Here is a 13981-nt window from a genome sequence, read left to right as displayed (position 1 = left end):
AGAAGTTGGAAGTTGATCAGGGTTGATAACGTTGGAGGCATTCTCTTTAGGATGTCAAGCTGCCCCCACTGATCTTCCTGCTACAATCTAGTCTTCTGGTCTCTGCCAACAGGATGTCTGGCTGAACATTAAAGAAGCTACTAATCTTGTTCTGGTGCGGGATGAACTTGTACATCAATGTCTACATGCACACCTGCTTGCAGGAATGGGATAACCGGGATTATTCATCAGTACTACATAGATCTAAACTATAATTATAAATGCTTTTAAGTGGTTTTCAAGAGCAAATCTCAGGGACAACTGCATACATAGAACATGCGTTATGTGCATACCTGCTTATGAAGCTCCTGCCAATCTATCTAATTTCCATAAACACTGTCTATCGTATTCTGCGAGACCAGTAATGCACTGGGCATAAAAATATGACAATGTGTACTCGGTTATTTAAATGGAATATGCGCCACTTTTATTAAAAAGTATCTACAGGCTGCTCCTCATAATAGGATTCAGCAGGTTTACCATTCACTGGCTTGGGAGCCCTCTCAGCGGATACAATAGTAGGCTCCATGTATAAAGTAATGACAGAATCACTTTAGACTCAAGTTATTCGAGGTTAAAGAACCTTTAACATTTGTAAGAAATGTAAGATAGGACCAGTAACAGAGAGAAGAGCTCAACAGATGCAGAACTGTTCTAACTCCACATTAAGGAATAAAATGCTTGTCACGTCAGTCAGCTTTCCTTGGTTTTTCTTGTATACACCAATTCTCTCATCAGACTAAATCTCAGTGACTGCTGCATCAAACGTTCTCAAGAGCTGCAGACATCTCCTTAAACTGCTTGGAGAAATTCTGAAAATAAAGACAAGACACAAGTGTTATAAACTTAAGCGCCATTTACACGGGATGAATGTCAGGCGAACGATGCCCAACACTGGACCCTGTGTGTACTCACTTCCGTGCTGCTGCACAGGAGCGAGTATCGCTGGCTTGCTCACAGAGCAGCCAGCAGGGGGCCGTGGTAGCTGGAGGAAATTTCACTCCTCGTTCTCTCGAGCCCCTCTCTATTTACTTTAGCAGGGGCCGTTCAGTACTGAATGGCTGCTGTTAACATTGAACAATCATCGCTAATCGTTTAAGCTGCATAAAACCCTGCACGATGATCATTCAGCATAAACAGCAGCCATTCAGTACTAAACAGCCGCTGTCTTAAGTGAATGGAGAGGGGTGGGGGAGAGCAAGGAGTGAAATCTCTTCCAGCCGTCCTGCTGCGAGCCAACGATATACGCTACTGTGCAGCAGCACAGGAGCGAGTACATGTGGGGATGAGTGTTGGGCATCATTTGCCTGACAGTCGTCCCGTGTAAATGGGCTTTACATTGAAGTTATTGTCCCACTTCTGGCTGTTTTGTTGCAGGAAGCAGACAGTTCTATACATTACTCAGTGGGCTGAGTTGGTTCATGAGTCCTATTGAAAGGAGTAGCACTTAGTTTGTAGTAACAACCTGGGCCACTGCACAATGTACGGAGCTGTCTGCTTCCTGCAGCAAAACTGACAGAAGTGGGATAACTTTAATACGTACTTGGAGAAAGCAATGTCAGTTTTGTAGTCAACTGTCTAGTAGCCCAGTAGTTTGAGAAAAAGTGAGCCTGACCATTTCCAGCAGTACTAAAGCTGCAGAGTGGGGTTGCCAACCATGTATATATTTACTTTTCATTCTTTAAACTACTTATGTGAATAGAGAGTCACACTGGGCCAATCTCCACAGAATAGTAGTTATATTAGGTGACCGGGGATCCCCTGCCAAGACCCCCGTGACCTCTGGTATGGGATACCCATACATCTGCGGTGACAAAATGGTGTCTAGAGCAGTGGTAAAGCATGTACATTGCTGCTCCATACTAATCTATGGGAGTGAGAACACGCTGCATTTTAGTGCACTGTTTCTGCATCTGCCACAGTATGCACGGAGCAGCAGCTGCATAAACCCTTCCTGGACATCCAGGTGAGGGTGAGAAGGAATGAGGGGCCTGGGATCACCCAGTGATTTTACATTACCTGTCCTTTGGTTATGTAAAACCCATTTAGGCCTTTATGAAAGGCATCTATACAAACCTGAAATTCTGGAATAGTCATCTCAAAGACCTTGTTTTGGACCTGACCAGAATGTTCTGCGACTTTCAATTGTACGGTGACGTATGGGTGATTCAGAGATTTGCAGCTGTCTGAACTGACGGCCATCCCAATTTTCCACTGAAAATCAAGAAGCTGCAATTGAAAAGAATATGAAAAAATTCTATAAGCTACAGGTAATCATCCAAACAGTACAATTTTTATGAAAAAAGGTGGTTCAGACTTCAAGGAACTTTACAACTTTTTCATGAATGATCTATCCAGCTGACCATCACTGTAAGTAACAGTTGAGCTCCTTTAGCCAATCTCACTAAATGTTCAGAACTGGGTCCCACTCATTTTCACACAAGAGCATGTGGGGGCCTTTACTACCGATGTAATCGGGAGCTATGAAGCATTTGAAGAATACAGCAATGGAGATAGTAGTCCAAGATGGTGGGCTGCTGGACCATCATCTGTTAGATACTTATGGTAGATTTGACGGTTATAATTTATTAAATTCCCATAAAAAGACAATTTGACAACAATGAATGAAACTTTTCAGTTGTTCCTCTAGTATTTGCCAGCCACAGATGCCCCCAGAGACTAGTCTCTACATACTTATTAGCTGTGAGAGTTAGCCTGTGTCCAGCTCCACAGCACCTTTACATAAAAAAAACCCCAAAAAAACAAAGTCGTGGCATCAGCTACATGATCCCCTTCAGTCCGCATCAGTAAAGGTTAGTGAGTGACATTTTGTACATGCAGGCTATACACCAAGACAATCCATTACCTGTGCCGCTGGCAATAAGTCTCTGGAACACTCCGTGCCGGACAACTTTTCACCCTCTTCATTCCACACGTGGCGAAAGACCTGCAGTGTCTGCTTGGGAAGCTTGTAATGGCTGGCGACAACGCTCAGTAATGCGTCGGTGGACAGTTTGTGCTTCGCTGCAGTGCTAGAAAGACAAAACCACAGTGCAACAATGCAGAGAAATAACTGCTCAACTACAACGTTGTGAAGGGAACAGAAGGAGCTAAGTGTAGGGATTTGATGCTGCTAAAAAACAAAACGACAGCAAAATTGATAGTTAGCTCTTGTGTCTATTGTAATGCAGTAAATGGAATGGAAGCCCACCCACACCAGTAACAGCTGAGAGAAGAATCACAGGTCTTTGTTTTGCTGCTATAAGTGAATATTTAGACTTTATCTACATTTTCCTTGTGTGTTATTGCTGGTTTATAGCTTAGTGATCTCACTTTCACAAGTTTGTGTGAACTGTCCTGACTGCTCCGCAGATTGAAATGGCAAATCACCATTATTTTGGTTGTCGATACAGAGAGCAAGATAAATCATGGGCACCGCTTGTTGTGTCCAACACTTGTGCCAGCAACTTGCGAAATTGGATTAACCCTTTAAGGACACAGCCTCACCCCCAGATTTTTGTTTTTCCTCCACCCCTTTTAAAAAATTAAAAGCTCCTTTATTTATCCATCAATGTGGATATCTGAGGACTTGTTTTTTGCAAAACATCTTTGAGTGAGTCTTGTTTCTACGGCGCACACACTGCAGCAAAAATTACCTGATAACTTTATTCTATGGGTCAGTACGATTACTACCATACTAAATTTATACCTTTTTTTTGCTGTACCACTTTTATATTTTTCAAAGATATTAAATTTTTTTTAAATTGTTTTCCGCCACCATCTTCTGACAGCCATAAAGTTTTTATTTTTCCGTCAACATAGTTGTGTGAGGATTTATTTTATGCAGTACATCCTGTAGTTTCGTCAGGCGAAGACAGAGCGCCAAACTTGGTATCGCAATAAATGTAGTTATTTATTATGTACTTTGGCCCATGTAAGGATCGTTTGTCATAAAAATTCCCAATAAATGTGTGGAAGGTTTTTGCAAATTTCACATGGTAACCATGAACTGTGTATTTCATTACTTTCATTGTCCCATATCTCCAATTTTAAATACTAGAGCTAATGATTTAGAGATATAAGGCTGATTTTAGACACAATGAGAATGACTGAAAATTCGCTTAAAAGAATCTTTTGAGCAATTTTCGTTCTGTCTAAATGCAGGGACATTGTGCAATTTCCGTGCATGAGTTATTGGTCGCTGAATTCTAGCTTGCTAGAATTGAGCGATCAGCTATTATAAATAGAGCAGGCTGTTATCAGCTGGCTGCACTGATAAGATTCTCTCTGCTTGTGTCCTGCTGTGAATTCACAGCGGGGCATGAGCTGTAAGCACAGAGAACACTACAGCTGTTTGTTCATGCAGAACAGCTGTAGCTTTTGGCAAGAGATAGCGGCTGTGTCCTGCTGTGCCTGCATAGCTGTATAGTAGCTAATTAGCTACTTTAAAGTATGCAAAGATGATCGCTCAAAACGGTCACTCAAACTATCGTTTCAGCAACATTTGAGCGACTATCTGTCAGTGTTAATGAGGTAATAGTATTCTATACCCTTATGGCCATAGAAATGTAAATAACTTCATTTAAATCCATTTACAAAGACTTCATGACAATTTATTGAACAGTGTGATCTAAAACTACAGCCAAACAAACCTGCTCACACAGAGCATCATCTGTGCACTCAGAAGGTGCAGGGCTGTTTTGTAGCTAGTGAAAACAGTATAGTTTTATGTTTGATGTTCTAGCATTTCATATACAGATGAAAAATAACACTTCATTTGCGTGTGAAGACGTGTATGATGCTTAGTACGATCTTTTGAAACATCAAATGTGATAACTGGTCTATTGATTCAGTCACATCCAAGTACATACACTTATGAAGTAGAATGGTAGAAATGTACCTGAACAGATAGTTCACGGCATTCAGAACATTTCTAACTTCATCCACGTTTGTGTCGACTCCTGCTGCTTGAAACCTCTGTTGAAGAAAAAAAAACAGCATAACTAAACTTTCAGAGGACTTCAGAATCTCCTGTCATGTGTGTACCTGAGGAATAACACCATTCCTGACCATTCTATGACTGGTATCCATTTATCACGAGCTTCCCCCTCTGTAAGCTCCATCCCTAATTCTCGGTTCTCCCTGAGCTTAGTCTTCAAGTGGGGAGGAACTACATACTGCACACATTGACAAGAGAGGATCCTGCTCCCCTATCTCTCTGCCGCAAACCCACAGGAAGACCTCATACAGCAGTACTCAGCAGAGTCATTGTGAACTCAGCACTGGGGTGCGGCAGAAAACTTTATAGCCAGTAGCAGCACGTTTGTCTCCATTCCTACAGTTTCTTCTTCCTCTCCTCTTGATAGACTTCTATGGGCAGCAGTTGTACCCTGATCTTGATGTGTACAGATTTTACCAGTACATTCAGAGTGAGTGATCAGTACAGGAGGAGAGGTGGAGAAGCATTTCTTCTGTAATAACATGTTACCAGCTCTCTCAGTAGCGGGCTGCTTTAAAATGGTAATACAACCCAAATGTTTATATACTTTGCAACATATGCCAGTAATAGAGATGAGCGAGCATACTCGAGCGAGCATTGTCCTTCGCGAGTACCTGCCCGCTCAGAAGAAAAGGTTCGGCTGCTGGCGGCAGGCAGGGAGCAGCGGGGGAGAGCGGGGAGGAACAGTGGGGAGATCTCTCTTTCCCTCTCTCCCCCCACTTTCCCCCTGTTCACTGCCGCAACTCACCTCTCACCCGTGCCGGAAGCCGAACCTTTTCTTCCGAGCGGGCAGGTACTCGCTAAGGACAATGCTCGATCGAGTAATTGTCCTTAGCGAGTATGCTTGCTCATCTCTAGCCAGTAATAGTCCCAGGAAGTTTCTTTTAATCCTTAAACTCCCTCATCACTACATTTATTTGGGGCTCATCCTGCTCTAAAATTAAATTATCTACTTTACGAAGACCTAAGGAACTCCATGAATTTACCAAACCCTCTACTCTATTGCCGTTGCACAGATTGACTTAGTCTATGTAACAAACTGCTAAGACTATTCCACATTCTTGCCTCTCCTTGATCTAGATCCCACAATCACATTATTTGGCTTGTAATATGAAGAATTATGGCCATGTTACACACAAATATTCCATAAAGAGGTCCTGTTTCTGGCCAGAAAAGGCAATCACCATGAGGTGGATGGCCGAGGAGCCACCTTCCATTTTAGGCTGGGTGACAATTTAATAATTACTAATGAACAAATCATGTACCAACAAAAGAGGTCGTCCAGAGAAACTTAAAAAAAAATATGGGGTCCCTGGCTTAACTCGCATTCCACATTACAATATGACTGATCAAATTCAGTTTTCCCCTTCCTCCTCATCTCTCCCCCTTCTAGCTCTATGCTTAAAAGGCAAACATGATTGGTTATTGCGAAAAATGTGACATGTCATGTAAGCCGAACAGGTCATCATTAAAAAAAAAAAAATTAACATGAAATATTTTTTTCTTCTAATTGCTAGGGGGTTTCAGAACACCAATTTACATATCAGTGGCCTCCAAATGTGATCAAAGTAATGAAAGGTTACCAAGAAAAAAAAAAAAAAGAATACTACATGTAAATTGTAAGTGTGCAATTATTAAAAAGTGGCCACTAGAGGGCAAAATAATAGAAGGCTGCTAAGGGTTAGGTATGCAACCCAAGAAAAAAAAGGTGATGAGATACAGAAATAGGGCTTATTTATACGAGTGTATATCAGCCAGCGTATTCACAGCCGGCCGATATAGGCTTCCATCTGAGCAGTTCCCCCTCTTCCTTCCCCCTCACCTCTCTTTCCCTCCGAGTGGTTTGCAATGGGATTGGGCGGGACGGGGCAAAGCTAAGCTCCCGCCTCTTCCCCTTGTCCATAGCCAGCAATGGGAGTGGGTGGGACAGAGCAGAGCTTAGCTCCGCCCTCTTCCCACTGCAAACGCTGGAGTGGAGGAGAGAAGCAGAGGGCCGGTGAGGGAAGGGGAAGGTGGAAAAGCGAATTGCTCAGATGGAAGCGTATATCGGCCAGCCATGAAATCACCGTCAGATATACGCTCATGTAAATAAGCCCGTAGCCTGATTATAAGGTACCTGAGAGGGTGTGCCTCCTGGGGATAGCTTCTGAGCTGCTAGGATTCTGGCACCAGTCTGTCTGAAGAGATGCCCTCTGTACTGAGACAGGAGTCATGGCAATGGACTATGTTTATGCTCTAAATTGCACTAATTCCTAAAAAGAAACTGTGGGGTCAGAATACTCATGACACCCCTCAGTGTAGTTTTTTTTAAATGGGGTCATTTGTGGGGGTATCTATCATTCTGACACCTATGAGCCTTTGCACTCTTGGCTTGGTGCAGGAAAGCAAAGTGTTCATCAAAATGTTAATAATTAAATGTTTAAAAAAAAAAAAAAAAAGAAGAAGTTTTTCCAATGTGCGTCCAGAAGAAAGTAAACAGATGGATATATATAGCTTATCAAAAAATTCTATATTATGTTCGCACATATTTGAGATATCGCAGTTAAAAATGTGAAAAAAAAAAATGATGATTTTTTTTCAAAATGTTCTTAATTTTGATGCTTTTAATAAATATACACAAATTCTATTGGTCTACTTTTTTTGGTTTACTTTATTCCATGTTAAAGTTTCCAAAATGTGGCCTGGCGCAAACAGGCTTGGTCACCAAGGGGTTAAAGCTGAATGTGGCACAGAAGGTAGAATGGGTATGGCACCTGTAATAGAGAGGATGCAGTAGTACTTAGCACTCCTTACTTCTTACCTGACAGAGAAGCGTCTGGTCTACACCGCTGTTCTGCCATTGGAGATGCTCAATACTTTGTTGACACTAAAAACAAACAAAAAACAACATTATACTATTTAGGGCAAATGTGCTTTAAAGGGGTTGTCTCGCGGCAGCAAGTGGGGTTATACACTTCTGTATGGCCATATTAATGCACTTTGTAATATACATTGTGCATTAAATATGAGCCATACAGAAGTTATTCACTTACCTGCTCCGTTGCTAGCGTCCCCGTTGCCATGGTTCCGTCTAACTTCGGTGTCTTCTTGCTTTTTTAGACGCGCTTGCGCAGATGCATCTTCTCCCTTCGGCTGGTCTTGGAAGCATCTGCGTTTTGGCTCCGCCCCCTTGTACGCTTCATCGCGTAGCTCCGCCCCATGACGTGTGCCGGTTTCAGCCTCCTGATTGGCTGGAATCGGCATGTGATGGGGGCGGAGCTACGCGATGACGCGTACAAGGGGGCGGAGCCAAAACGCAGATGCTTCCAAGACCAGCCGAAGGGAGAAGATGCATCTGCGCAAGCGCGTCTAAAAAAGCAAGAAGACACCGAAGTTAGACGGAACCATGGCAACGGGGACGCTAGCAACGGAGCAGGTAAGTGAATAACTTCTGTATGGCTCATATTTAATGCACGATGTGTATTACAAAGTGCATTAATATGGCCATACAGAAGTGCTGAACCCCACTTACTATCGCAGGACAACCCCTTTAAAGTCCATAGCTCAAACAAAACCTGCGCGGTGCTGGTGATTACATGAAATGATTAGCGCTCATTTTCAGCTGTTTGAACGAATTTTTAGCGTTAATTATTGCGTGTAAAAGGGGCCTTAACCCAGGAAGAAGCGTAGAGTCACCTTAAAGATGAAATGGACAAGTCACCGGGTTCTGTAGGCAGACATCCCGGGTCTGAAGAAAATTAAGTAATGTGATAAACAAACACGTGTTTCTTAAATTTCTATGCAGTGATGGTGTCTGTAGTAAATGTGGCATCGATAATCAAAAAGGGGTCAAAAGGCAGTATACGGCTGAAAACGGATCTGGATAAGTTGGGGGCAGAGGAGTGGCAAATGAGGTGTAACACGGATAAATGTAAGGTTCTGCACACGGGCAGAGGAAATACATGTCACCATTACACACTAAATGGGAAACCACTGGGGGACACTGACATGGAAAAGGACTTGGGGATTTTAGGTAACTATAAGCTTAACTGGAGCAACCAGTGTCAGGCAGCTGCTGCCAAGGCAAATAGGATCATAGGGAGCATCTGACTGGCTGAGCCAAGGCACTCGTGAGCCAATCACAGCACTCGCTTGCTGGAGGCGGGATATTCAAAGCCCCATCACCAGAAAGAGTGTTCTGTGTGAATGCCGAGGACACTGCAGCTTACCGCATTGCCACCGAAAATCAGCAGCACCAGGGACCCAGACACTGCGGACCAGGTGAGTATAAGCCCCCTTCCAACCCCCCCCCCCTCCCCCTCCAAAAATAAGACACTGTGCCTCTTTTGGGGCAAAAATTAAAATAACAGTGTCTTATTTTCGGGGAAACATGGTGTCATGGGACAATACAGAGATCTCTCCCATCTAGTTATACCCAGGACTGTAACAAGGGGGCGCTCTAATCACTATGTATAAATATATCAGGGGACAATACAGAGATCTCTCCCATCATCTACTCATACCCAGGACTGTGACAAGGGGGCGCCCTTTACGTCTAGAGGAAAGAAGGTTTATACACAGACATGGAAGGGGGTTTTTTACTTGGCTTTAAAAGCTCCTCCCACTGCAGCCCCCATGTAATAATCCATGTATTAGAGGCATTACCAGCTCAGCGAACAGGTCAGGGGGCAGCAGCTTCATCAGGTCACTCGCCTTCTCCAGTCCTGCAATAAGAGGAGGCAGGTTATCCCAAGTGCATTTCACAGACAGAGCGCGGCCCTGCGGCAGACGACTCCTCGCGGTCCGTACGGGAACACAATACTCGCCGCTTGTCTTATTCGTTTATAGACCATAGTATACACAAGGCGCAGGATTGGTGGAGATCTGAGCACACACAAACCCCCGTCTGGGCACTGGCCATGGCACCCAGGCACATCATGCATTACAGCCGTGTGCTTTCAGCCTACCGTGAATACACAGTGACCGGCCATGATACGTCACCCTACCATTAATATACAGGTTTGTCTGGGTTAAACTATGTATGCTTCATCCTCAGGAAGGTAATCAATAGTAGATCGGCAGGGTCAACCACCACAAACCCCTCTTCACCATGCTGGTACACTTGTGCAGTAAGCTGGTTAAGACAGGAAGCAGACAGCTCTGTTCTTACTGCAGTGGCCAGTCTTGGTATTGCAGGCACAGCTACCATTGAAATGAATTGGAACTTGACTTGCAATACCGAACCTGTCCAGTGCAGTAAAAACGGAGCTGTCTGCTTCCTGCCAAAACCAGCTCAGTGCCCAAGAGTCCTGGCCTTGGCAGACTGAGTATTGATGACCTGTCCTACAGATAGGCCATAGTTTACAGCTGGACCACCCCTTTAACTGCACCCACTGTTGGTCTACAGGTTGACTAGAAAGTATGTTCACAGCTAGCAGGCTACCAGGGGACCCCCTCATATGGAGGAAGGCAGGACTAGACGCCATCTACAGTGCTGCTCTTATCACACCTGTGCACCCCACCTGCCGGTCACCGCAGCGTACTACACGGGCAGCCCCTCTCCTGCAGCTGACTGACGCTACATACCGGCTCCCGACAGTTCATACATCGCCCTCGTAGCCATATAACCGTCAGGCCCCGCGGAAGTCACGTGACTTCACCCAAATCACGTGACTATTTATTACTCCTCCATTTTAAACCGGGTGGCACGTCCCAACTCCCACAGCCAATACTCTGTGAGGAGGAGGAGAAGCTCTCTCACCGGCCGGACATAAGAGCCTGCTCCTATGCCGCATGAGTGACTGAGCAGGAGCCGTTACTTCGTAAAACAGGACTAAAAGAAGAACGTGACAGCATCTGTCTCGAGGCTTGGAACGCAAAGAAACAAGCACGTTCACATTTCCCGCGTCCCAGTGACGTCACACGCACCAGCGCGCAAGTCTATTGGGCAGTCTGCGTTCCACAACACGCTCCCTCATTATAGAGGAGTCCATTTCTAGCCGGTTATGGGGGGAGGACGTTTTCTTTTCTGTATTGTATGGTAGAGCAGATTAAAGCCTTAATAAATATATTGTAATAGGTTGAGTTTAAAATGTAATAAAATCATTTGCTCGTCAGGTATTTTCTATAGACTGATTTAATCTTGTGCATATTTACAGGAGACAGGAGCTCTCCCCCCCGTATGTTAGGAATGAAGTGGTCCATGGGTGAAGTTTGGGAGAAGGAAGAGTGTGCTGTCAGATCAGCATCCATAGAGTGGAGCAGGCATTATGCAGTCTATGCGTTGGCTGCCGCTGGAGGCCAATCCAGATGTAAGTGACAGGTGGCGGGTGCGCGGCTGTCCCCGCGGTGTGCCGGTTGGTCTGTGACAGTCTTTGTGTTTCCTTGCAGGTTATGAACCAGGTGAGTGCGTCTCGTAGGGCGCGATGTAAGTATGGGGTGCTCGGCGGGGACAGTACACACGTGCCGCTGACGGCTCTGCTGCGGCAGCGCGGCTCTGCTAGTTGCACATACTATGCAACTTGGTGCAGTAAGTGAGGGGTTAATGGCTGGGTGTGGGTGCAGCCGATGGGATTACTCATCCCAGGGAGGCCGGGGTGCTGCAGGAGGATCAGCTAGGGCGCTGTCAGATGTTATTGTGGCAGGGCGCTGCCAGCTGCTCAGGTGCCATCATTCTACATGGGTGTATCTATATGGGGGGCATGTGAAAGTGCAGCACGTTCTGTTCTTGTGTGAGAGTCTCTTACGGGAGGCTACAGAATAATGTCTGTAAAATGCCGGTTTTATCAAAGTGTGACTTATTTCTCCTATTGAAGCAATGTGATTTTTCACATGCATGAGAAATGTATGTAAAGCAATGCAAGTGCGATATCAGTGCAAGACTGGTCTGCGCCAACGTGGCCTCGGTTGTGTTGGGGTCCCCTTTACTAAGTCCCCCCTGCTGGTCATATAACGTACCCAGGGGCGCTCCGTGTCCTGCCGCTGCGCCGCATTCATGTCATGCCTCAGGAAGCCTCCATATACAGTCCGAGGTGCAGCGGGGGCCTTAGCAATCCATATCAGGCAGATATGTCATGGCGGCATGCTGGAGCTTTAGGGGTCCCGGTCCTGCGCAGAGTATCGGATGCGGTGTGTTGTAGTGTTGTCTATCCTGAGATTGTGGTGCTTCTAGAATTGTCTATAGTCACTGGTACAAGGTGGGTACTAACGCCAGTTCCCAGCATCATGCTGTAGGGGGAGGCAGTGGGTGATGACCATCCCAGCACTGGGGGCAGCTTAGTGTGACGCCGGGCTCTATCGAGTGTATGCTATTGCGCACACAGCTTTTGCTTATGTAATACGCAGTACCGCTCTCCCATTGACTTTGTGCCGCTCACATGGTGCGTGCAAAATACGTGCAAAATAAAATCGTGGCGCCTATTCCACGTGCGTCCACACTTAGTGTACATTGGGGGCACACAGCAACTATACATGTCGCCGTGTGCCTGCGGCGTGCCGGTAAACTGTCATGTGAGCCCGGCCTTATACTTGCATGTACTGTATAGGGCGCCATTAGACTAGGCAGCCCCACACTCAGTGTACCACACCGGGCGCCCTGGCATCTCGGGCAACCAACTGCTTCTGGAAATATGAGGAGTTAGTAGTTGTTTTGGGCAAAGCTCACAACCCAACCTTAAAGGGGTTGTCCCGCGCCGAAACGTTTTTTTTTTTTTTTTCAATAGCCCCCCCCCCCCCCCCCCCCCCCCCCGTTCGGCGCGAGACAAACCCAATGCATGTGTTTTAAAAAAAACAAAAACGTTTAGTACTTACCCGAATCCCCGCGCTGCGGCGACTTCTTCCTTACCTTAGCAAGATGGCCGCCGGGATCTTCACCCACGATGCACCGCGGGTCTTCTCCCATGGTGCACCGTGGGCTCTGTGCAGTCCATTGCAGATTCCAGCCTCCTGATTGGCTGGAATCGGCACACGTGACGGGGCGGAGCTACGAGGACCAGCTCTCTGGCACGAGCGGCCCCATTCACCAGGGAGAAGACCAGACTGCGCAAGCGCGTCTAATCGGGCGATTAGACGCTGAAATTAGACGGCTCCATGGAGACGGGGACGCTAGCAACGGAACAGGTAAGTGAATAACTTCTGTATGGCTCATAATTAATGCACGATGTACATTACAAAGTGCATTAATATGGCCATACAGAAGTGTATAACCCCACTTGCTTTCGCGGGACAACCCCTTTAAGGGCCCTCGTGTCTGCGAGTCCCTACACTAACAATAAAAGGGGTACATTCTGTATGAAAGAACATCTTTGTTGCCCCTAGCAACCAGTCACAGAGCTGCTTTCATTTTTCAAGAGCAATGAATGAATGAATGAAAGCTGTGCTGTGATCGGTTGCTAGGGGCCCCAAAGAGCTTTTCTTTCAGATGGTTTCCTAAATCTGCCCCCCCTGTATTTAAATAAGCCTGATAAGTTATCAGCTGGGTATTATATCAGTGTGCATTCACACGGGCGTATAACTACAGCGTGCAGAATATGGACACAAGTGGTTGTGGTTTTGCATAGCTTACTCACACGCTCCTTATACCTAATACAGGATATCGGCATGAATATACAGATACACACGCCAGGGTTTGGTTTTTAAACACAACTGACACCAGTGGGTTCCCTACGCAACTGACACCAGTGGGTTCCCTACGCAACTGACACCAGTGGGTTCCCTACGCAACTGACACCAGTGGGTTCCCTACGCAACTGACACCAGTGGGTTCCCTACGCAACTGACACCAGTGGGTTCCCTACGCAACTGACACCAGTGGGTTCCCTACGCAACTGACACCAGTGGGTTCCCTACGCAACTGACACCAGTGGGTTCCCTACGCAACTGACACCAGTGGGTTCTCTTCCCAGGCATGGCACATGCAGAATGACGTGTGTAGACACATGACGTATAGATGCTGGTGTGACTCTG

The 13981-nt window shown here is 45.8% G+C and overlaps 2 protein-coding genes across 4 annotated transcripts in view; one reads left to right on the top strand and one right to left on the bottom strand.

Moving 5' to 3' along the window:
- Positions 1 to 440: 440 nt before the first annotated feature.
- COMMD6 (COMM domain containing 6) lies at positions 441 to 10856 on the bottom strand. Of its 2 annotated transcripts, none has more exons than XM_066581047.1 (7): positions 10604 to 10856; positions 9683 to 9741; positions 7839 to 7904; positions 4940 to 5016; positions 2906 to 3071; positions 2116 to 2268; positions 441 to 851 (listed from the first exon to the last, which is right to left on the bottom strand). In XM_066581047.1, the coding sequence occupies exons 1-7, from the start codon at positions 10638 to 10640 to the stop codon at positions 801 to 803; spliced, it is 609 nt and encodes a 202-aa protein (XP_066437144.1). In that variant the 5' UTR covers positions 10641 to 10856; the 3' UTR covers positions 441 to 800. The 2 variants fall into 2 exon arrangements, with proteins under 2 accessions (XP_066437144.1, XP_066437153.1); XM_066581056.1 differs by lacking the exon at positions 10604 to 10856 and adding an exon at positions 10540 to 10562.
- A 385-nt stretch (positions 10857 to 11241) lies between these two features.
- The window catches only part of UCHL3 (ubiquitin C-terminal hydrolase L3), a 45636-nt gene continuing 42896 nt past the window's right edge, over positions 11242 to 13981 (top strand). Inside the window, exons 1-2 of one of the 2 annotated variants that reach the window (XM_066581026.1) lie at positions 11245 to 11328; positions 11408 to 11419. In XM_066581026.1, the coding sequence (XP_066437123.1) occupies positions 11287 to 11328; positions 11408 to 11419 (54 nt within the window). In that variant the 5' untranslated portion in view covers positions 11245 to 11286. Of the gene's footprint in view, positions 11329 to 11407; positions 11420 to 13981 lie in introns of both variants that reach the window. The other variant, XM_066581034.1, reaches the window with a different exon arrangement.

Source organism: Eleutherodactylus coqui, chromosome 1 (genome assembly GCF_035609145.1).
Source record: "Eleutherodactylus coqui strain aEleCoq1 chromosome 1, aEleCoq1.hap1, whole genome shotgun sequence".
Lineage (NCBI taxonomy): Eukaryota > Metazoa > Chordata > Amphibia > Anura > Eleutherodactylidae > Eleutherodactylus > Eleutherodactylus coqui.
This window is presented reverse-complemented; position numbering and strand designations above follow the sequence as displayed.